The 22118-nt window shown below is 36.0% G+C and overlaps 1 protein-coding gene across 2 annotated transcripts in view; it reads left to right on the top strand.

Annotated features, from left to right (window-relative positions):
• CSMD3 (CUB and Sushi multiple domains 3) overlaps positions 1-22118 on the top strand; it is a 1254780-nt gene that overhangs the window by 785950 nt on the left and 446712 nt on the right. For both annotated transcript variants that reach the window (XM_011934353.1, XM_011934352.1), the window contains one exon: positions 17085-17223. In XM_011934353.1, the coding sequence (XP_011789743.1) occupies positions 17085-17223 (139 nt within the window). The remainder of the gene's footprint in view (positions 1-17084; positions 17224-22118) is intronic.

The raw sequence follows: 22118 nt of genomic DNA, 5'->3' as shown, positions 1-22118 counted from the left end.
AAAAAAAAAAAAATTAGCTGGACTTGGTGGCACACTCCTGTAGTCACAGCTACTCGGGAGGCTGAGGCAGGGGAATCACTTGAAACTGGGAGGCGGAGCTTGCAGTGAGCCGAGATTGTGCCACTGCACTTCAGCTTGGCGATAGAGCGAGACTCCCACTAAAAAAAGAAAAGAAAAGAAAAAAAGAAGAAGGAAAAAAAAGATTTTAAATGAACTTTTTCTGAGAAATAGATGAACTATAACTGTATAACACTCTTTAGTAGATTGCCATATAGTAATTGATTATTTTAAAAGTAGTTTCTTTTTCTTATTTTCCAAGTTTTTCTTCTTACCTGTCTGCAAACTGACTAGCTGGTAAATTAGGAATATTTAATACGTAGTTTTCCAAAGTATAGCAGATTTAATTGAAGCATTACCTATATATTGCTGACTTTCATTGGACTGAACATTTTCATAATGTCTCATAATGAAGTAATCCCAGACCATGTAATTATGTTTTCCTAGTGGCCTCTTCAATTAATGCTTTTCTCCTTTTTACTTCTGATTGCTTTATCATTTGTAATATCAGGGGGGCAGAACTAGATGACTTTAGTGTTCCTTTTCAAACTTCAAATAGTATGGGTTCAGCAGGGGCTACTCTGTCAGTAATTATGACTATAATGTTATTTAAAAAACATAGTGGATTTGCATAATAACGGACTAAGGTAAAAAGGGAAAATCGATTGTATGGATAGTAATACTTCGTTTTTCCATCATTCATTTTGCCGGAGCTCATCCATTCTTTTAACATAGTTTTTGATCCAGCCTTGGGGAACCAGTAAGAAAAATCTACATTAGCATTTTTGTTTGTTTGCTTTGAGACAGAGTTTTGCTCTTGTCGCTCAGGCTGGAGAGCAGTGGCACCATCTCTGCTCACTGCAACCTCCGCCGCCTGGGTTCAAGAGATTCCTGTGCCTCAGACTCCTGAGTAGCTGGGCCTACAGGTGCGCACCACCATGCCCGTCTAATTTTTTTGTATTCTTACTAGAAACTGGGTTTCACCATGTTGGCCAGGCTGGTCTTGAACAACTGACCTCAGGTGATCCGCCTGCCTCGGCCTCCCAAAGTGCTGGGATTACAAGCGTGAGCCACCGCGCCCTGCAGCCACACATTAGTATTTGAAGGAATAGTAGGAAATGGGAGAAAAGTGTGTTTCAGGCAAAAGGAATAGAGCCAGTTCAGTGTGACTGCAGTGGAGGACAGAGTGGGTTGGATCTGATGAATGACTAAAGAAGTCCACAGCATTAGACCCTTTGTAAATAATGCTAAGTAGCCCCAAAGTTACCCTGGGGCTGATCGGGAGCCATTGCTGCTGGGAAATGACATTGTCTGAGCCTCACCCTCCCCTGCACTGAAATTTGTTTTAAATCTCAGTGGACACATACAGAGACCACTTCTAGGTAATTTTTGAATTTTGTTGGATCCTCGTTTGCCTAATTTGGGTATTGGTTTCGGAGTTGCTTGGTGCCTAGCTTCATGGTGGAGGTAAAAGTAATTAGTAATATCAATCAATAATTTAATTGATTGATTAATTAGAGCAATTTCAGGGAGATTTTTACTATCTGTGAAAAACAAATGGCATTTAACTTTTAAAAATAAGTAAGATAAAATATTCAGAACTCTAACTTGACAAAGGCCAATAAGCCCTCCGCACATCCCAAAGAGAACCTTTATGAAGTTTCTGACGGACACGAATTGTTTTTCTCTATGTGTGAGTGAAATTGCACACAGTTGGCTCACCTGCCTGTTTGTGGACCCAGTAGCAAGGTGGAAACATCACTAAGGATGAGGTTGGAGCCAAGGAAGGCAGAACTGGAGTGGGCCAGAAGCAATCTTAGGGTGGCCCTTGCCAGGTTGCTACTCTATCCCAAACCACCCTCTGAGCCAGTTTCCACCCAAAAAAGCAGACTGTTGTCAACTCTATAACTAACTCAGGTGGGTTTGATTTCTTAGCCTCTAATTAATATTTGTATTGATTTGCTTTGGTTTTGCCTAAATTCTACTTAGGTACTAATAATGAAAGTCTGAGACTAGCTGAGGAAATCTTATTTTTATTTTTCCTAAATTAAAAAAAAAAAAAAAACCTTCCCCATCCCCCTACCATTCCTGAAATTTCTAGAGCCACTCCCACTTACACAGAGAACTATGGTTGGGAGCCTACTTCTCCTGTCTCCTTTTTTCTCTAGACAGTCTGTATTTTCAAAGATAAAAATTTGCCTATTATTTATTATAGTTCATCTTTGGGGCACTATCACAGCCTCTAACATTTACAAATGTTAGCAAATGTTAACATGCTTAACATTTTAGCTGAAACTTTTAAATCATCATAAAGTAAACATTTCAAATAGAATAACTTTTTAAATGTACATGTTTGCATTTTCTGGTTAATACAACTAAATTTCTTCTTCTATTTTATTCTCTTCAAAATCAAATTCATTGTTAAAAGTTGTGTATGTATATGGATTGCTGTGTATTAAAATTGGAAGGTAGAACATTTTGTTTGAATCAGAACTTACAGAACAATGGAAGTCAGTATAAAATGTTTTTGTTCGAAAACTCAGAGCTTCAATCCACTTAAAGATTACCACCATCCCCAATTCCTTTCTATCATAAGTGTCTAAAAGTTTGGGCATATTGGCAAATTTGTGATCCATCAATGTCAATCAGTCCTCAAACTGGTGAATCAATTGGTCCCTAAAACTTTGGGAAATCTTTGAGAATAGTTAAAGAGACTTTCATCTGCCATAGTCCTTGAATAAGAATTGTCAGACCAAAAGGGAGAAATCTCATAATGTGCTGCAGATTTATGATCCCACATTTCAGATAACTTAAATACAATTATTTAGCATAATTTGGTTATACATTTTATTCACTGACCTGAAGTTCAACACTGATGCATTAACTAAGGATAGATTGGGACTTTCTGAAAATTTGAACTCATTTCTCCAGAACAAATTTTCGCCATAAAGAAGAAAGATTAGTTGCCTTTTAAGGCCTTATGAGCTTTCAGTTCTGCTAACGGAAAACAAAATACGTTACTGTAATCAGCATTGCAGTTATTTCACACTGAATTCCACAAACTGTCATCTTAACTTGGTTTAATGGCAGGCAATGACTCCTTCACCGACACTGAGACAGTAGCCTGAATATACCTGGCTCTACCTAGGGTCAGTCTCTTCATGGCATCTTCTTCAAAGAAACATTCTAAAGCCCTGAAGAACTGTGTAGATGATTGTTGTAGACCTCCTTTAATGAGTTGACCAAGGGATTTTCATAATGTATCACACAGAAAGCTTTCTAAAAATCCTCTTCCTCTCTCTTCACCAGTGTCCCACTCATAGCAGCTGCTTAAACTACTGTCCTCCCTTCACAACACAGCTTCCCTCACGTTCATTTATTTTACTATTCTGCACATTCCAGGCCCTTTTTGGATATCTTGTGAGCCTCCTCACTAAGTTCAACCCTCTTCAAGTACAGTTTTCTTGCTTCCTTCTTGGAATTGCTTCTTTTCAGACCCTAAATCTACCTTTTTATTTCTTATAGTATTATCAGAATTTCAGGGGCCTCTGAGGACATCATAAAGCTCATCTGTATTATAACCTTCAAAGTTCTTTCTACCAGCCTAAGTGCAAGGAAGTTTGGAAATGGGACACAACATAATTGCATTTTTCTTTCTTTTTTTTTTTGAGATGGAGTTTCGCTCTTGTTGCCTAGGCTGCAGTGCAATGGTGCAATCTCGGCTCACCGGCGGAACCTCCGCTTCCTGGGTTCTAGCAATTCTCCTGCCTCAACCTCCCAAGTAGCTGAGATAACAGGCATGCGCCACCATGCCCAGCTAATATTTTTGTATTTTTAGTAGAGACAGGATTTCACAATGTTGGTCAGGCTGGTCTCGAACTCCCGACCTTAGTTGATCTGCCCACCTCAACCTCCCGAAGTGCTGGGATTGCAGGTGTGAGCCACCACACCCGGCCAAATTTCAATTTTATTTCTCCACTTAAGCATGTGTATGTGTGTCTCCTGAAATATGAGTAAGACAGTCCATTTTTTTTTTCTTTTTTTGAGATGGAGTCTCAGACTCTGTCACCCAGACTCGCGTGCAGTGGCACAATTTTGACTCACTGCTACCTCCACCTCCCAGGTTCAAGCACTTCTACTGCCTCAGCTTCCTGAGTAGCTGGGATTACAGGTGTGCGCCACCATGCCCAGCTAATTTTTATGTTTTTAGTAGAGATGGGGTTTCATCATGTTGGCCAGGATTGGTCTTGAACTCCTAACCTCAGATGATCTACCTGCCTCAGCCACCCAAAGTGCTAGGATTACATGTGTGAGCCACCATGCCTAGCTAAGATAGTACTTTCACTTAATTCTTTCTTTCAAGGGAACATCACACAGCTGAATTCCCTTTACTGTACTAGGCAATGCAAACTGGAACCATCCTTGACCCACAAAATTCCCAAATCCTGTAATCATCCAGTAAAATCCCACAGAATTCCTTGTCACTGGAATTTTCCTTGTGACCAGTACTGCTATACAGAAGGCAAATTTTAAGAGTAATATTAGACTCAGCAGAGGGATTTTCCTATTGGGATTTGGGAAACCCATTCATCTCTGCCCACCTAAATCTGATCATCTAAGGGCCAACTCCAAGGGCTTGAGACTGTCTGCCTGCCTCACTGTCTGTCAAAAGGTATCTGCTTTGTTGTTTCTACCTTAAATGATCTAAGCATCATTACTTGGCTTTCTTTCTTAAATATAGCCATAATTAATTGATTTTTTCTCAGTTCTGATTTGCTTTACCAGATTCTTGAAATCAGTTTGTAAAGAAGAGTGTCTGTGATTATTTGGTAAATTAGCTATAGGTAATTCTGCCATGATCTTGTTGCAGGTACTTTTGATTTTCCAATTTTTTAATACTTTTTCATAGTGGATATCTTGCTTTTAATTTGTTCTGTGAGTTTAACATACAGCCAGAAAATGTCTTTCCAAAACTTTTACTCAACTCAACTTCATCTAGATATTTATCTCCTCTAGGATGATGAAGCCAACTGCCACTAGACTAGATGGTAGTTTTGGTGAGTCTGAGTCTATACATAGCACCTAATGCCCAATGCCACAGATTAGGAATCATAATCTCAAATGCTTACAGGAGCAAGGATGTAACAGAAATGAATTAGATGGGCTAAAGGAAGCAGGCTACCCTCCCAAGGGACACGTGTGTTTTCCCACTTTTTATACAGGCATAGTTATAGATAAATATTTCTCTGCTTAAAAACAATACAAATAATACAAAAATAGTATTATTGACAGCTGAGAGCAATGTTTCCATTAGCTTACACAATACCTTCATGGACATTAGAAAAGAACAGCAATCAATCCATTGTGCTAGGCCAGTGAAGCAGTTTAGAAACCATATATTGGACAGCAAACTCTATTCCTTCTAAAAAAGCACACCAATGTCTCAATAAATTGAGTATCCTTTGGGGCCACTTAAGAATCATTTTGTAAAGTAGTTATTTCATGAGGAAGTTTCTTGAGTTACTCTTTTTTGTTGTGAAGCTGTGTAACACTGTTTAAGTCCGATCCTCTAGCACTTAGAGTCTAACTGGAACATCCTATCTTGAATTGTGCATTCTCCCCCAAATGATCATTTCAAATTCAAAGAGCTCTCTGCAATATCCTTTAGCTTTGCATTGATATTCCCCTCATGTCTTATCCTATTTTTACCATGAGACAGTACAATTTTGCTAATAATTTAGCTCCTAAATGTGGCTCAGTTATCTAGTATAATTTGATTTCAGGCAGACTAAAGAACTATACCAAAGTTATTTAAGAAGCATTGATAAATAACAGAGATTTTACTTTGAATTTTTTTTTTTTTTTAGTTAGGATGCAAGTGTTTTATACAATGAAGTAAACAGAAGACTTCTCAAATATATTTCTAAGCCATCTTTTCCCCCTTCTCACCCACCATTCAAGGTAGCTTGAAAAGTCATCACAACCATCATCATTATCATTTATTTCCCTTTCTGTATTCCCCCCATGCTTACATGCACAGTCCTCCCATCCCTAAGCTTTTCTTCTCTCCCTTCCTATTTTCCTTTCCAGGGCCCATGTCTTTGCTTACATGAATTCAGTCCCTCTGTCACACACATTATCCTCAAGTTACCAGAAAATCCACTCCACTATACTCTGCACCCAAGAAAGATTCATTAAGTCCATTCTAATGCTTTTCAGTTGAGATTCTATCTTCTTGGAAGCTTGGCGAATAAATTCTCCACCTTGTTATAAGAAATTATATACTGGTTTTGAAAACAAGAAGAGAGACAGCAAGTTTTTGACACATATTCTCAGCTACTCTCTCAATTGCATTTCTACTTTATAATGTCCGCTTCTGAATTTGCCAGTAACAAGCCAGCCAATGAATCCCAAAAGAACTTGAAAGAGATACCAGGCCATGAGATGTAGTATAAAACAAGAAAGTTATCTCTCTAAGTGTCAAGCAGTGAGAACTAAGTCATCTTGAGTTTTCTGTTTTAAAAAACAAGACAGTTGGACATAAATTAATTCTACTGTGTTGCAGCCACAGAAGGAAACAATTCCTGAATATAAAGATTTATTATTCATTGGTGAATCCTTTAAAACAAAATGCTACGGAACTATACTCATGTAGAGTGAAACTTGAAAAGGATTTTATTGCAGAACAAAAATGAAAGATGCATTAATGTATTCATTATCTTGTTATAGAATCTGAAATTCATACCATTTTTGTTTTAAAATCAAATTTTCCTCAATAATTTAAACTTATATAATTATTTAACTGTTTATGGAAAAATAAGTTAGACAAGTCTAAAAATTATGTTATTAACTTTTATTTTATTAAATATACTACTCAGGCTCATTTTAGTCTCCCTTCCTGGTTTCTCCTCCTCTCTGTCATCTGTTTAAGTGCATGTCCCAGAGCTACATTTTGGATATTTTCTGCTCTCTATTTCATTCATTTCATTGGTGATTTTTCAATCAGTATCTAACTGTAAACAACATCTATATGGTGCTGTCTCTCAAATTTACATCTCTAGCCTGGTTCTCTGCCCTGAAATGTAGACTTATATGTTCAACTTCCTACTCCACATCTGCACTTAGGTGTTTAATAGGCATCTCAAACTTACCCTGTCCAAAACTGATCTGTCTCCCCACATCAGCAGGGTGTGCTGATGTCTTCCCACATCAGCAGGGTGACACAAACCTGCTACTGTCACCCACTTTCTCTGTTATTAATAGTAATTCCATTATTTCAGTCATTCAGGTCAAAATTCTTCAGTCTTTGTCTAATCTTTCCTGACTCCTTTCTTTCTGTCATAACCATAGATAATGCATCAGAAAAACTGGCTAGTTCTTCCTTTGAAATCATTCAAAACACAAGTATTTCTTACTACCTCCACTGCTGACATCTTGATCCTAGCAACTTTTGTCTCTGGCTTTAATTAATCCGTAGCCCCCTAACTGCTCTCACTGCTTCTGTCTCTTCTTTCATTCAGTTCTATTCTCAACACAGCTGCCAAAGTGATATACCATTCTTCTCTAAAGATATTTGATCCCTGTGGTTTTTTCCTTCCTCATCTTTTCCTTCCAGATCTCATGCAAATACTGAAATTTGTAGTTCAAATTAGAAATGGCTTGTTGTTCAGTCCACCTGTGCCCAACCATTAGTTTCTTCATAATTATTTCTCCTCTGAGTCTCACAAGGCTCTGATGCATGTATGCTTTCTGCTTCTCTCATCCTTTTTACCTGACTCTGACTCACATGCCCCCTACACTGTAGTCAGCAGTGCCCCCTTTGATCTAAAGCAATCTCCCTGACAAAAATGGAAATGAATATTGGCCTTCTGGATTACATGATCATGTTTTTGAATATGATTAGATGTAATACATTCATGGGGCTGCTTTATAGATAAAAGAGATTACATTTAGTGAAATACATTAGAAGAGTCTGATGAATGCTATTGCCTCAAAGCTGATGATTTAACTAAGATGCTGGGCTAAGACAGGCAAAGTTGCCTCTTTCTTGTGGACACTAGAAACAATTTTGAACATTGTTATATGTGCAGCCTTCCTGACGAGGAAAACAATAGGAATAAACGTGTGACTAACAAAGTGGAGAACTAAATTTTCCTGCTACTTTTGCTTTGGCAACTTAGGTCTCTGGTTAAGAAGAAAAATTTATCTATATTCCTCTTCATGAAAATCTGAAGACAAGACACCCCTCCAGAGCTTAAGTGGGTTCTAGATGATTCTTTTATCTCAATCATAACCTCTGCCATCCTACTTCCAATGCATTAAGCAGCAAAAGCTAGGGAGATCTATATATCTTTATCTATCTAATCTATATATATATCTATCTCTATCATCCATCTATCTATAACTGTTCGAATCATAAGTTGTTTGTTTTTTCATTCTTCTTAGAGGAAGGAAAGTGCTAGTCTCCTTATCTTCAAGCCAAATTGAGGGAAAGGGTTGCAAGAGAATCCCTTGTAGAGAATGGAGATGTTTGTGTGAAAGAGAATTCCCAGGTGGATATTTGCTTGTACATGGACTTGCTGATCTACATTCTATGCCTGTTGAACAAGAGAAAAGAAGTTAGTGAAAAGTTGGCAGGTTGGAGAGAGGGACAGCTGTTTAGTTCAGGCAGTTTGGTTAGTCAATGATGTAAGTTTCCTATGCATCAAATGAATACCAAAGAAATTACTCAGACTTGGCCACAGGAAAAGACAATCCAACACAGTTATAGGGTATACTGCCAGGGATGGGAGCAGACAAGCAACTACAAAAGGTTGAGCTTCTCTTTTATCAGGGAATTGTGCAGTGCCAAGCAATTCTCCTCACTCTTGGCCTTTGCAAACAACTCAGTTGTTCTCATGGGTGAATCAACATTTTCCATACCTGACAAAAAGGAGGCACCAGTGACCAGACAAAGGTTTTCAAGGAAAGCAGTAACTTCCAGGAAAGGACTGTGATAGCATAATCTACCTCATCCCAGCTCTAACTTACCACAGAAAACAGGATCTAAAGGTAAAAGGAAGAGGACAAGATATAAAATAAATGATAATACCTTCTCCAAGTGCTAAAGTAAGTAGAGGAATGAATCTGAAAGTGCTGGCATTCCTTTAGCATGCACCTCCCTATCCTCCAAGTCTCTCTGGCCACTACTCAGAGGCCCCTTGGGTGAGTGAATGGAGAGAAAGAGATAAGAGTTTTAAATTGAACTGGACCAAGTTTTTAAATACTAGAAGTGATAAGAAAACTAGAGTCTCTGCTTAACATGCTCTTTGAGGACAGAAAGAGATTTGGCAGTGTGTGTTTTAAGGCAGTAATTAGAAAAAAAAAAAAAGTCTTCTGTTTTTGCTTCACCAACTTTAGAATGTTCTATAAAATGCTTACTCAAGCAAGAACTTCCTTGCCCTCAGCACAGAACTCCCTGCATAGCTGTGGCTTATGCTCCTTCCTACTCCCCAGTGGGATATCTAAGAGAATTCTTTGAGTGAATAGGATGGGACTGAAGTCCCAGGAGACCTGTTTGAAGACAAGGCTGGACTTGCATGCCTGATGAACTTTCCCTTTGAGGATATGAGGTTCTCTCTTGAATCTCAATTAGTCTCAGAGGAAAGGAAGCCATTCTCATTCACAGACATTACATTCTTTTTAGAGAGAGTTCTTCTGAGAAAGCAATTAGAGTAACAATTTGATACATAGATCAGAATTGATTTGTGGTTCTTATAAACAGATATGTATCCACACATTTATATATATATATATAACCTCTCCTTTAGTTAAGTATTTAGATATTACTAAATTCTATGTCTCCTGGAGGAGTAGTATAGAATAATCTAATTTAATAGCCATCAGCAGGATTTTGCTTCTAAACTTTGTGGAGCTGGGTATGGGGAGGGATAGTAGTTATGGAAACGGACTCTTTTGGCTCTTTAATTACCATGTTTCTGTCTTTCTCTTCTTATCCTAGATACATACCTGACTTGTTCCCTGTAATTTTTTTTGAACCATCTTGTGGTGTGCTGAGGTTTGAGAGAGCTGGTGATTACTTACCACACACCTATAACCATAAAGCAATTTTTTTTTAAAGGAACAAAATGGAACTGTCGTTGTCTGATTGTCCTTGAGTTGGCATCTAGATTTTATCAGGCACAACTTCACAGAAGGGCTGTTATCAGACGAAATGCTGCAATGTTCACCTCTTTAATTCACCTATGGCAAAATCCCTGTGATCAAAACCTAGCTCAGCTCATGGTCGCCAACTTCCTTCTGAGCACCTAAGTACCACTTCTCAGATGAAAGAGCATCTCCTGCTGTGGAGTATCAGCACTCCTTAGCATTTTTATTCAAGAGAATTTTATCAGAATGCAGTCTGAAGCACTTTTGATTCTTTCGAGGTCTTAAAACACAGTGGGTTCTTTGAATGTATCCTTTCCTCTTAAAGTAACGCAAAATTGAGCCAACCCTCAAACTCCCATTAATTTATAACAGACGTTCTTCAGGCCTTAGAAAAATAAAGCTAGATAAATGAACTATGTCGACTTTATATATCCCATTGTTGTTTTCATTGCTACAAAAAGGAGAATTAAAGGCAACAACCTATATTTCACTAAAATATCCAAATAACTTCCTCATCCCAGAAAACTGAGAGATTAACCAAGGGAGTCTTGCAGCCACAGAACACCCACACGCCTTTAATTTCCTGTGTGGTCCACATACCTAACCAATAAAAGGACCTGAGGGATCAGGTGGGGTTTTGTCAACCATGCAGATTTTTGGGTCGCATCTTACAACTATTAGAAGTACAGCACAGGAATCTGCATTTTTTTTTTTTTTTTTTGAGATGGAGTCTTGCTCTATTGCCCAGGCTAGAGTGCAGTGGTGTGATCTCTGCCCACTGAAAGCTCCGCCTCGCGGGTTCACGCCATTCTCCTGCCTCAGCCTCCCAAGTAGCTGAGACTACAGTCGCCCGCCACCGCGCCCGGTTAATGTTTTGTATTTTTTAGTAGAGACAGGGTTTCACCATGTTAGCCAGAATGACCTCGTGATCCACCTGCCTCGGCCTCCCAAAGGAATCTGCATTTTAACAAGCTCAGTAGATGCCCACTAAAGTTTGAAAGTCTTTGAAAGCAGTAATTACTGCATATAACTAGAGGCCCCCACGAACTGCTCCTTCTTAGGCATCCACTAACAATAAGTTGTGGCAACAAAGAACCACTTGACTTTTCCCTCACACAGATTAGTATTTTTTTACTTCCTACCTCTGCCTATCTGTCCCCCTTCTGTTAAGCCTATTTTGCGTGTATTCATTTTTTAATCTAAACTCTTCATTGACAACATCTCCTTCTGGGACTCTTTCCTAATGCCCCTGGCATAGTATCTGTCCCTGCCCTATCGTTCAAAGCTACTTACCCAGCTCAAGCATGTACTTATCATGTTTCATGTTAACTCTATCAATCTTCCTTGTAGAAAATGTGTATCTCTTGAAGGCAGATATAATGTCATACAGATTTTTTTTTTTCAATTTCAGCAACTAGCACAGTATCTTAGGCATAGTAGCAGAAACTAAATGTTTAATAAATTAAAAATGAAAAATAAATAGTAGTGGAGAGGCTCTTAAAATGGAGTGTTTAGAGCCTCAACATTATACTAAAAACTTTTGGACTGAATATTCTACTCCCTTGACTTTTCATCTATTTCTGTCTTCACTAAACCAATGGTAAAGAGAGTATAAATTGCTTAAATAAAATTTCCTTTTGGAAAAGTAATAAATCTATTGTGGAAGTAATTCTTAACTAGGAATTTAACAATTTGAATTTGAATCTCAGCTCTGCCACTACCTAGTCCATGTTTCTCATCAAGTCATGATCATAAGTCAAAACTCCATCATAAGCTGAGGATCATGTGTGTGTCAAAGAAAAATTTCTCCGTCACTATTTGAGACTATTGCAAAGGAGAAGAAAGATTGAACTCAACTCCTTTGAAAGAGAGAGAGGGTTTTTAAGCATTGAGGTGAGCTAGTAGGAGCATGTTAGGGGGTAGGTTGGCCAATGTGATTAGATCATTTATGTTTGATAATTGGAGCTTATTGAAGTTAGGTTCCCACTCTCCCACAGAGACCGGAAGATAAGGATCCTCCAAAGGATGTTTCCCAGGTCATTGAAAAAGACATTCCTGGGTCATAAAACTAGCAAGAGGCTGGGAGAAAATTTACATTTCAAAGGTGCAGAGGGAAAAAAAAAATACAAGTTTTCTAAAGTAAATGCTCTAGGAAAAGGAGATGGGAAGGAGGGTCTTGAGTCAAGAAGAAACCTATCTAAATTTAGTTAAACTAGAGTTTATCTCAGTCAAATGAGATATACACTATTTTATTTTTCCACTAAAACCTAGGAATTTATTATTTTTAGTTGTTAAAGTTATCCCAGTTCACACACTTCGGTGAGAGAAAGACCCAAACAAATAATTCATCTCAGCCCTTTTCTCAGTGTAGCGATATACTAGCTATTGGACAATACCTACTTAATTTTATTAAATTAAAACTTTTTTCAAAGGGTTGCATATTCAATCATCTCTCATCTTTTCCTCTAAATATTCACCTTTACCTTCAACCTATGTGGAAACTTGAACATCAATCAATTTTGAAAAATCACTCCTAAGATTGCTAAGAGCTTCAGATTCTATTTTCTCTTGTTTCTTGTGATATTTCATAGACCCTTCCATTTTAGCACTGAATCTCATTAACTTTCCACATGAAGCTCCTCCCTGTTCCGTGTTTCCCATTTTGGTGAATGAAATCACCGTCCACCCTATTGCACATGCCAAGGGCTCAAGGACCAGTTTAGACTCCTTCCTCTGACTTACTCTTTGCACGTCAATAAATACTTTTGATTCTCCTTCCTAAATACCTTGCACATTCTGCCTATCTCTGCTATAGCCTTATTTCAGAATCTGATACTGCCTTTCCTAGATAGTTGTAACAATCTCCTAACTGATCTCACTAAATCCACGTGTAGTGCTGCAATCTATTTTACGTGAAAGTTTTGTTTAAATGAAAATCTTATCCTTTATCTATATATTGCCATGGTTCACTTTCTGTATTGTTCTCTCATCACTTTTTTATTCCCCAGAGAAAGTATTTGCATTACTTTATGCTAACTCAATCCTCTACGCATTTGCATGTGATGTTGCTTTCATTTACAATATCCTCCCTCAGTTTTTCTGTTGGTGAATTCTGACTCATTCTTGAGTTCATCCTGTTTACTCTTCAAATTAAACATAATCTCTTCTATGAAGCATGTATTCATTTCCTTTTCTAGGCCCCTTGTACTGTGGACATACCTTTGTTACAAAACTTGACATTTTTACCTTTTGTTAATGTTTCTGTCTTTTGCAACTTGGGCACTGTGAGGAGAGGAAAAAGACTATCTTAATGTCAGTTGGAAAGAATTTTTCTAGAGTCAAACTGCCTTTGTTCAAATCCTTGACAGCTCAGATGCAAATTATTTAAATTCCTTACACATCAGTTTTCTTATCTGGCTAGATTATTTTGAGCATTATATAAAATAATTTAAGGGTGCCTGACACATAGAAAGCATTCCATAAATGTTCATTTGTAGAAGTAGTACAAATGCCACACAAGCACACACCTGCCACACAATGGCATGTCAAAGAACTGAAATATTAATTAATGAAAGATGAATGAATGAGTGAATGAATGAATGGGACTTTGAAAATGCTTCTTTATGGCCTTGGTCCTCTTTTTGCTTTCTGTATATTCCAATTTTTTCTTGTTCAGCCAGGAGTAGTTACTGTTTTTTAGAGAAATCCTTTTTAAAGTGTAGTATCTTCACACCTGGAGATATACAAGCTCATTTTTGGTTAAAAAAAGTATAAGATTTTCTTAAATTTCGGTAGGTACATAATTAACTACATAGGCAATATATGGATATGGCAGCATTATTAAATTTGAGTAACTAATTTTTGGGGTTTTTTTAGTTGTATTTTACTCATATTGCAGTTAGATTTCTTTACAGATAAAATATTTGTGATTAATAATATTTTTAGGCTGGGCACGTTGGCTCATGCCTGTAATCCCACCACTCTGGGAGGTCAAGGCGGGTGTATCACCTGAGGTCAGAAGTTCAAGACCAGCCTGGCCATGGCAAAACCCTGTCTCTACTAAAAATACAAAAAAAATTAGCCGGGAGTGTGGTGGTGCATGCCTGTAATCCCAGCTACTCCGGAGGCTGTGGCAGGGGAATCACTTGAACCCAGGAGGCAGAGGTTGCAATGAGACGAGATCATGCAATTACACTCCAGCCTGGGCAACAAGAGAGAAACTCCATCTCAAAAAAAAAAAAAGAATAAATGAAAAAACAATAATAATAATATTTTTAGGTTTTTGTTCCAAAACTCTGGGCAGCTTTTTTTTCTTCAGCTGTTTTTTTATTTTGTTTTGTTTTTCTACATTTAGTCTCTCCTTTCTCCTGCATTTTATCTACTCCATGCTCTTCCACTGTTGCTACACCATGACGTCTCCTTACTGACATTTTCCTCTCATGTGCCTGAGGGTCACTTTAATCATGAGACTTTTGCTGACCGACCCACATAAGCATGTCTCCCCCTCTTGGGCATAGACCTTCTGGAGAGTCAGTTCCTATACTTTTGGAAGAATAATTTAGGGAAATTCCAACCCTTTAAGTGAGAAAGTAGTGCCTTCAGAAAGTGTCAGAAGTAGAAGAAGAACCACAAGCAGGGTCACTATTCTGGAGAGTCATTTTGGGAAACAAACAGCAATCAATCACATCTTTAGGCTACTTCTTCACTTTAAAGCCCCCTCTTAACTCTGCCTCCCTCACATTTTGCACTGAGTGACTAGTCAGAATGCTTCTCAGTACTTTACTTTTTAATCCTTTATGGCCCGTTACTCAACTGTTAATTTTGTGACTATGTCGTCTAATGATGATTAGGTTGAATGAATGAATGCTTTTCTGGAACAATATGAGTTGCTGACATAATGAAAATTTGTGTCAGAAATACTCCATATTTTGAGGACTTTCTCTCACTAAAATGTTTAGCTCTGTCTTGTAAAATATGGTAATTTACGTGACTATTACGCACATAATTTCATTTTTAAAAGGCATAACCCTATAGGAAACCTAATTATGAGTCATCATAACTAGGAAGAGTAAATAATCCTCATGAAATGGCCTCCTTTAAAAGCTTTTTAGGAAACGAAATTAAATTCTACTAAGGAAGAAAACTTAGTTTTTATGAAGGTTCTCTGTCATACAAATAACATCTTTTGGCAATTTCACATAGAAAATGTTTTACTGAAAATGGAAATTTTGCAGTAATGTTTAATTCCTAAGCCAATTTATAAATATTTACTATTTCATTTGGGTTCCATCAAGTTACTTAAAGAATCAAAAGGAGTAAAGTAGCGTCTAGAGCAATTGTTTTCAGAAATTCTGTAAGACAAAGCAGAAAGAAATAAGCTAGGAAAAATATAAACACATGGGTAAGAGTTTAAATGGGAAGATTTAAAGAAAATAATGTGATAAGATACTGGGAATAGTGATGTATTAAAAAGTTGATCCAGTATACATTTAGCCTTTTTTTCTTTCCTGATAATTTTCAACATCTCAAATACTCTTTCCTCCATGTTCTCTTTTGTGTATACTTCTGGAAAGTAGAGCAGGCTAATGTAGCTGGGCTGCAGAGTGAAGGGGAGTTCCGAGACAAGGCTAGAGAATAAGCAACAGCTAGATCCTACAGAGCCTTATCAGGAAACACAGAAAGTTGTCACTGAAGGGCATGGTAAGCTTTGTGAATTAAATAAAAGAAAAAAAAAATCACTCTATCTGTAGCATGGAGAATAGTGTAAATGCAGAGACCAGTTCAGAGGATATTTCCATACTCAGGGATGAGATTATGGTACTTTAAACTAAGACAAAAGCCATAGAGCTAGAGAAATAAAAGCGAGCTTCCAGATGGGTTGGATATGGGAGTAACAGATGGGTTGGATATGGGAGTAAATGGTAAAAATAATATAAGTATGAAAACTGAATACTTCTATCTTTCTAGTTTATGCAACTGGACAGATGGTGGTTTCATTTACCAATACGGGAAATAATGGAAGAGGGTCAGTACTAAGGCTTTGTTTTGCAAAAGTTGAGTTGAAAGTGATTTTAAAACTTTTCAACATAGTGAACTTTGGCAATTTGCTCTCTCTAAAACTTGGTTTACACATCTCCAAAATGAGCATTTACACTAAATGATGTAATCAGTACTTACTGGAACTGCAATGTTATCATTGTGGTTTCAATTATGTGTGAGTTTAGGGAAATCGGAGGATACAATATTTGAAATGATAAATAATATTTAAATTTGATATTAAAAAGAAAAGAGATCAAAATACAAAACAAAGAAAGGGGATAGATGTCTAGGAAATGGTGTGATGAAACTGTAATTTGGAGGACATTATTCTGACAGCTGTACTAAAGTAAGAAAGAAAATAGCAGATGAGAAATAAGGTAAAAAACTGACTCAATGAAGGCTTGAATTATAGTAGTGACTCTGGAAAATGTAAACTCAAACTGTTAGTGTGTAAGATGAATTAGTAGAATTTGATAACATAAGTAAGAAAATAAAAGAGAAAGAGATCAAAACTAACAAGTTGGGTTTTCTTTCAAGCTTTGAATACAAAGATGATGATGGAGAGACAAGAACATATGCAAGGGGTGTTATTCATAGACTTAAGGATGAGCAGTTTATTACCTGACATGCTAAATATAGCTATTTCATATTTTGAAAAGTAGATTACCTTTTTACAAAAATCATCATTTTTGATGATGTACCATTACTTTCAAAAATAGTATTAATTATTTAATAAAGATATGCAGAGATTTGTTTAAAAAATTTTTAGTGTTAAGAATAATATCTGTGATTTATCCTGAATGTTTTATTCTTACTTGTTCTCTGATTTAATTTTTCAGCCCCATGTGGTGGCCATTTTTCAGCTCCCAGTGGAGTGATTCTCTCACCAGGATGGCCAGGATACTACAAAGACTCTTTAAATTGTGAGTGGGTGATTGAAGCTGAACCTGGACACTCCATCAAAATTACATTTGAAAGGTCTCACAAATATTTTTTCTACTTTTAAAGAAAATATTATCTAAAAGACTAGTTGACATTCTCTTTTGCATTTACCAAATCAATGTTTAATTTTATTGTAATAGTCAAATTGCTGTGTTTTGAATGCTTCCATCTGTTTGCCCCCTTTAACCTTTCAGCCTGTTTCCAAGTTAATTTTCTATTTGTTTAATGCTGTATCAGTGCTATTGAAATATGCAAGATCGACCTTTTTGCTTTATGTACATGCATACTACTAAGATACGAACATGTGACCTTTAACTTAATGAGTTTAGTTGTCCTATATTTTGAAGGGCCTGTGAATTATGCTTTGCTAGGTTTCAAGAGGCAAAGGTACTGTAAACACATCCAAATCAACACTGTAGTGCAGTCTAAGACACCTAAGCTCGCTATCCATATGCTTTCACCTCTAAGTCCTTCTGAAAATGACTGTCATGTAGTATGTAGTAATGGTTCAACAGCTGACCTTTTATTTCCCCTAGAAAAATTAGTATTACTGATCAAATAAACTATATTGTAAAAGGCTACAATATTGAATATTTTAAACGTTAAAGGAATGAAACTTCTCATATGCTATTGAATCACAATTTATAAATCAAAATAGCTTTATCTATATAATGTCTCAATTATATCACTGACTTCTCTCATCTCCCAACCTCTTTCTTAAAAAACAAACAGATGAACAAAAAACTTATTTAAGCATTAGAGACACATGAAAAACATATAAGTACAGCAGAATATATTTATTATTGACTGAAGATTGAATTTTACAAACCTAATATGATTCTTTCCTAACTCAAAAGGTCCTTCATTGAATTTGTCCATCCATGCCAGTGTTAACATCTGCATGGGAGAGAACAGATTTCACTTTGAACAGATGTAAAGTATTAAACATTTCACATGGGTTCTTTCTACTGTTAAAAACCTTAGACAAGTTAAATTTAATCATGTTTATTTGAGCAAAGAACAATTCATGAATCAGGTAGCACCTTGAATCAGTATACATGAAGAGCTTCACATAGCAAGTGGGCGGAAAGTATTTATAGACCAAAAAAAAAAGTGACATACAGAAACAGCTTGATTAGTTACAGTTTGGCATTTGCCTTGTATAGATATGATCTGATCAGTTGGTGGCCTGTTATTGACTGAAACTTGGCTTCTGTAATTGGATGACACTCAGCTATTTATTACAAGATTATACTCTTAGTTAGTTTGCCCTTTCTTACACGGGAATTCAAAGTATACAAGAGGTTTAAGCTAAACTTAATTTAACATTATCTTATTATAATCTACATGGTTTACTAGGGCTATATTAGTTTTCTATATCAGTTAGGGCTGCCATAACCAAGTGTCACAGACTGCGTGAGATAAACAACAGAAACTAATTTTCTCACAGATCTGGAGGCTAGAAGTTCAAGATCAAGGTGTACACAAGACAGTTTATTCTGGATTCTCTTTTTGCCTTGTAGATGGCTGTCTTCTCCATTTATCTTCATGAGATTTTCTCTGTGTGTATGTTTATGTCCTGGATACCAGTTACATTGGATTAGGGTCCATTTATATGATCTCACTTTACCTTAATTACCCTTTTAAAGTCTCTTTCTCCAAATACTATCACATTCTGAGGTACTACTAGTGGTTAAGATTTCAACATAGAAATTTGGGGGAACACAATTCAGCCCACAAAAATGATTTACACGTTTTTAAAGTTTTCATTTACATTCATTTGGCATTTTTTGTTGTTATTGCTATTTTGTTGAAACCATATCCCCTATTTATTGGTTTACATGACTTATGTTGCCATAGCAATTTTAGGAAGCTTGAAAAGCATCTTATTTATTCATTATTAAATATTTTTCCAATATAGTTGTTCCATGAATGTTGAACTAAAATTAACCAATCTTACTTTAGCACACAGAATTATATTTGGTTTGGAATATACAATAAAGCGTGACATGTATTAATTTGGAACAATAGGACAAGTATTTCATCCATATTTTTCAGTTTTTAAATTTAGTATTTTACATTTGAAAAACAAGCATATTTGTCAATCTATCAGAAATAATCTCATATATATTGATATAATATGTCAAGTACATAATTTTTGTATTTCTTCTTTTGGACTAAACATTATTTTGTATCAGAAGGTGCAAAGATAGTTGAAAATACGTTATTTTCATATTTTATTTGTATCCATTCTTAGTATCTATCACCCAGATGACTTTCACCAGTCATTATCCTTCAATATTCAAGTAAAAAGACTTGACCCTTATCCCACATACAAGGGAAATCTACTCTCTCCTACAATTTTCAAGGAATGCCTGGGGATGCTTTTGTTCACTTCTGGATTTAAATCCTGTCTCCAGAATCACCCTACATAATAGAGACTGAGGCTGCTGCACTCTCTCAACATTACTCTTTTCATTTGTATCACTTTCTTTCATTCTCATGAAAACCATAATGTAGGTGACAATGAAAGAGGACTATTGCACAATCCAGAGTCATTTAAGATTGAATAAGCCTACACTGTTCTAAATTTTCTTGATAACCCCCATCACAGGAATAATTGCTTGTATCTTTCCAATACCCTCTCTTATCCCAAACCATTCTTCATCTTTAATCTCTTCTACATCTTGAATCTTCAGTCCTCATTTCCCCCTTCCCTCTGCCCCTTCTGGTATATAGCAGGGTAAGTCTCAAAATACTTGTTACTTTATAATGCAGAGTGATTTAACTATTTGTTTTTCTGGGTGATGTTGGGGAGTAGGAATGGATCTTGCCTTTCTTTTGAAACATGCTATTATTTTTTTTAATCAAACAGCAGTGTTTTCTTATGAAGACATCACCCCTTCCCTACGTTCTAGTTAATTGAAACTGGAATGTTATTTTAAAATAACATTTTCTTTTATTCTTATTCATTTTTAAAATACTATATAAGCCAAAACTAATATGACTAGAAAACGAGTTTAAGCTTTATGAATACAAAGTGCATTATTATGTTGAAAAGCATCAGCTGATTTGCTAATGAGAGTCATTAATCATCATTAAATAAATAAACACCTATTATCTTTCAGCTCAAAGTAGGCTAGAGTGGCCCACTTGACAAACAGTTTGATTGCCAAACAATGTCTGCAATTCAGAGAGCATCCATACTTTGACTTTTGATTTTGGACTTTTGTTTGAAGGCACTATTTTCTCTGTCCAAAATTCTTAGCATGTGTCTTCTGTCCTTCCAACAGGCCAATATAGGCCTCTTTGCTGCTTTCCTATCTTGTTTAAATACCTTTAGAATTCTCCAAAATGAATTCACTTGTACTGTATAGCCTATATTTGAAATTAGACCGTTTCAAACCTGACTTTCTGGTGAAATCTTTCCAGCCATTTTAATAAAATGTAACACTATTTAAATAGAAAAAAACTTAATTTAATTTCTATAAATAGAGTTACTTAGCATGTTTTACTCTGCCACTTTCTTATTCTCTTCTCTATTGATTAAGACACAAATCTTTTAAATTAGGCTAGAAGCAAGAAAGTCTAATTGAAAAGTGATTTTCAATGTAGGATTTGTGCACAGGAACAATAATCAGTCTTGTAAATAGATCAGAATAGGCCTGGAGTGAGGAATGTTTCCCACAGTTTAAAGATTTTGGCTTCTCCCCATGAACATCACCAAGCCGGACTTGTCAACTGTGCCTCGTTTCTTAATCATGAAATTACCCACTCACATAAATTGTAATCTCATGGCTCCTTCCTCATCCCTAATACCAATCAATAAACAATCATTCTTTGTTAATTGTCCCAAACACTGGAATAATCAGGAGATAGAATGCTTTAAGAATTTATTAATGATATTTTCAGTATTTTAAAATAAACAGACCACATTTGTATCAACATATTTATTTTGAATCTATCTTATATAAATAAAATAAAATTAAGTCCCAAGTTCTTCTAACTGTTGTAAACTGAAATAAATGCTCCTTTTGGGGCTTGAGCCTTCTATTTGCCCTTCCTTTACTTCCACCCCAAATCCTGTAAGATTATTGAATTGGAGCTATTTGAAGAAAAAAATTCCTTAAATATCTTCTTCCATTTATTCTTTTCTAAAGACCTTTTAAGGGTATGAGATTTTGGTTGAGGGCTGTCTATACTCCATGTGCTTTGCCAGAAAATCGATTATTTTAATAATCTACATCATACAAACCTATCATATGGTTAGCAGTAACTCAGCAGCAAAGGGATGAACAAGGTATTTCAATTTAAAAAATAAGTGAATTTTATCCATTAGGGTAGCAACATAAAATAGACACTTTGAAATCAGACATAAGTATGTCTACACATCCTTGATCAGTGGCCTTATAATGTCTTGGTGCTTTATTTTTCTCTAGAGATGGTTTTGAGAAATAGAATATCATTTCTAAAATATCTAACACATACTAGATTCTTGAAAATATCTAATTCCCTTCTGATTTCCAGACAAACCCTTGTAAGGACACTTAATTGCCAACTTTTTAATAATTCTTCTTATTCTGAGAATATTGTCGTAGAAGTTGGTTCCAAGAAATGATTTATTAGAGTCATGTCACTTACTCTCCACTACTTATGAGTCATCTAAATGTGTTGAAAATAAAATTTGTAAAAACCGAATAATATAATTAAGACTGTGGCATAGCTATTTTGTAGTTTTCTTTCTATATTCTCAAGTGGAGAAAATGATTAAAATTAACCTACAGAAAAAAATATTATTTGCAAATGTGTTATTCGTTTTCTCTTTGAGATTGTCTCAACAGCTTGTCAATAAAACTGTAAGAAATATGATTTCCTGTTAAATACAAAACAAAATAGCAGTAACACCAACAAACATGTTTTTAAAACCATTT

Source organism: Colobus angolensis, unplaced genomic scaffold (genome assembly GCF_000951035.1).
Source record: "Colobus angolensis palliatus isolate OR3802 unplaced genomic scaffold, Cang.pa_1.0 Scaffold134, whole genome shotgun sequence".
NCBI classification, from domain to species: Eukaryota; Metazoa; Chordata; class Mammalia; order Primates; family Cercopithecidae; genus Colobus; species Colobus angolensis.
This window is presented reverse-complemented; position numbering and strand designations above follow the sequence as displayed.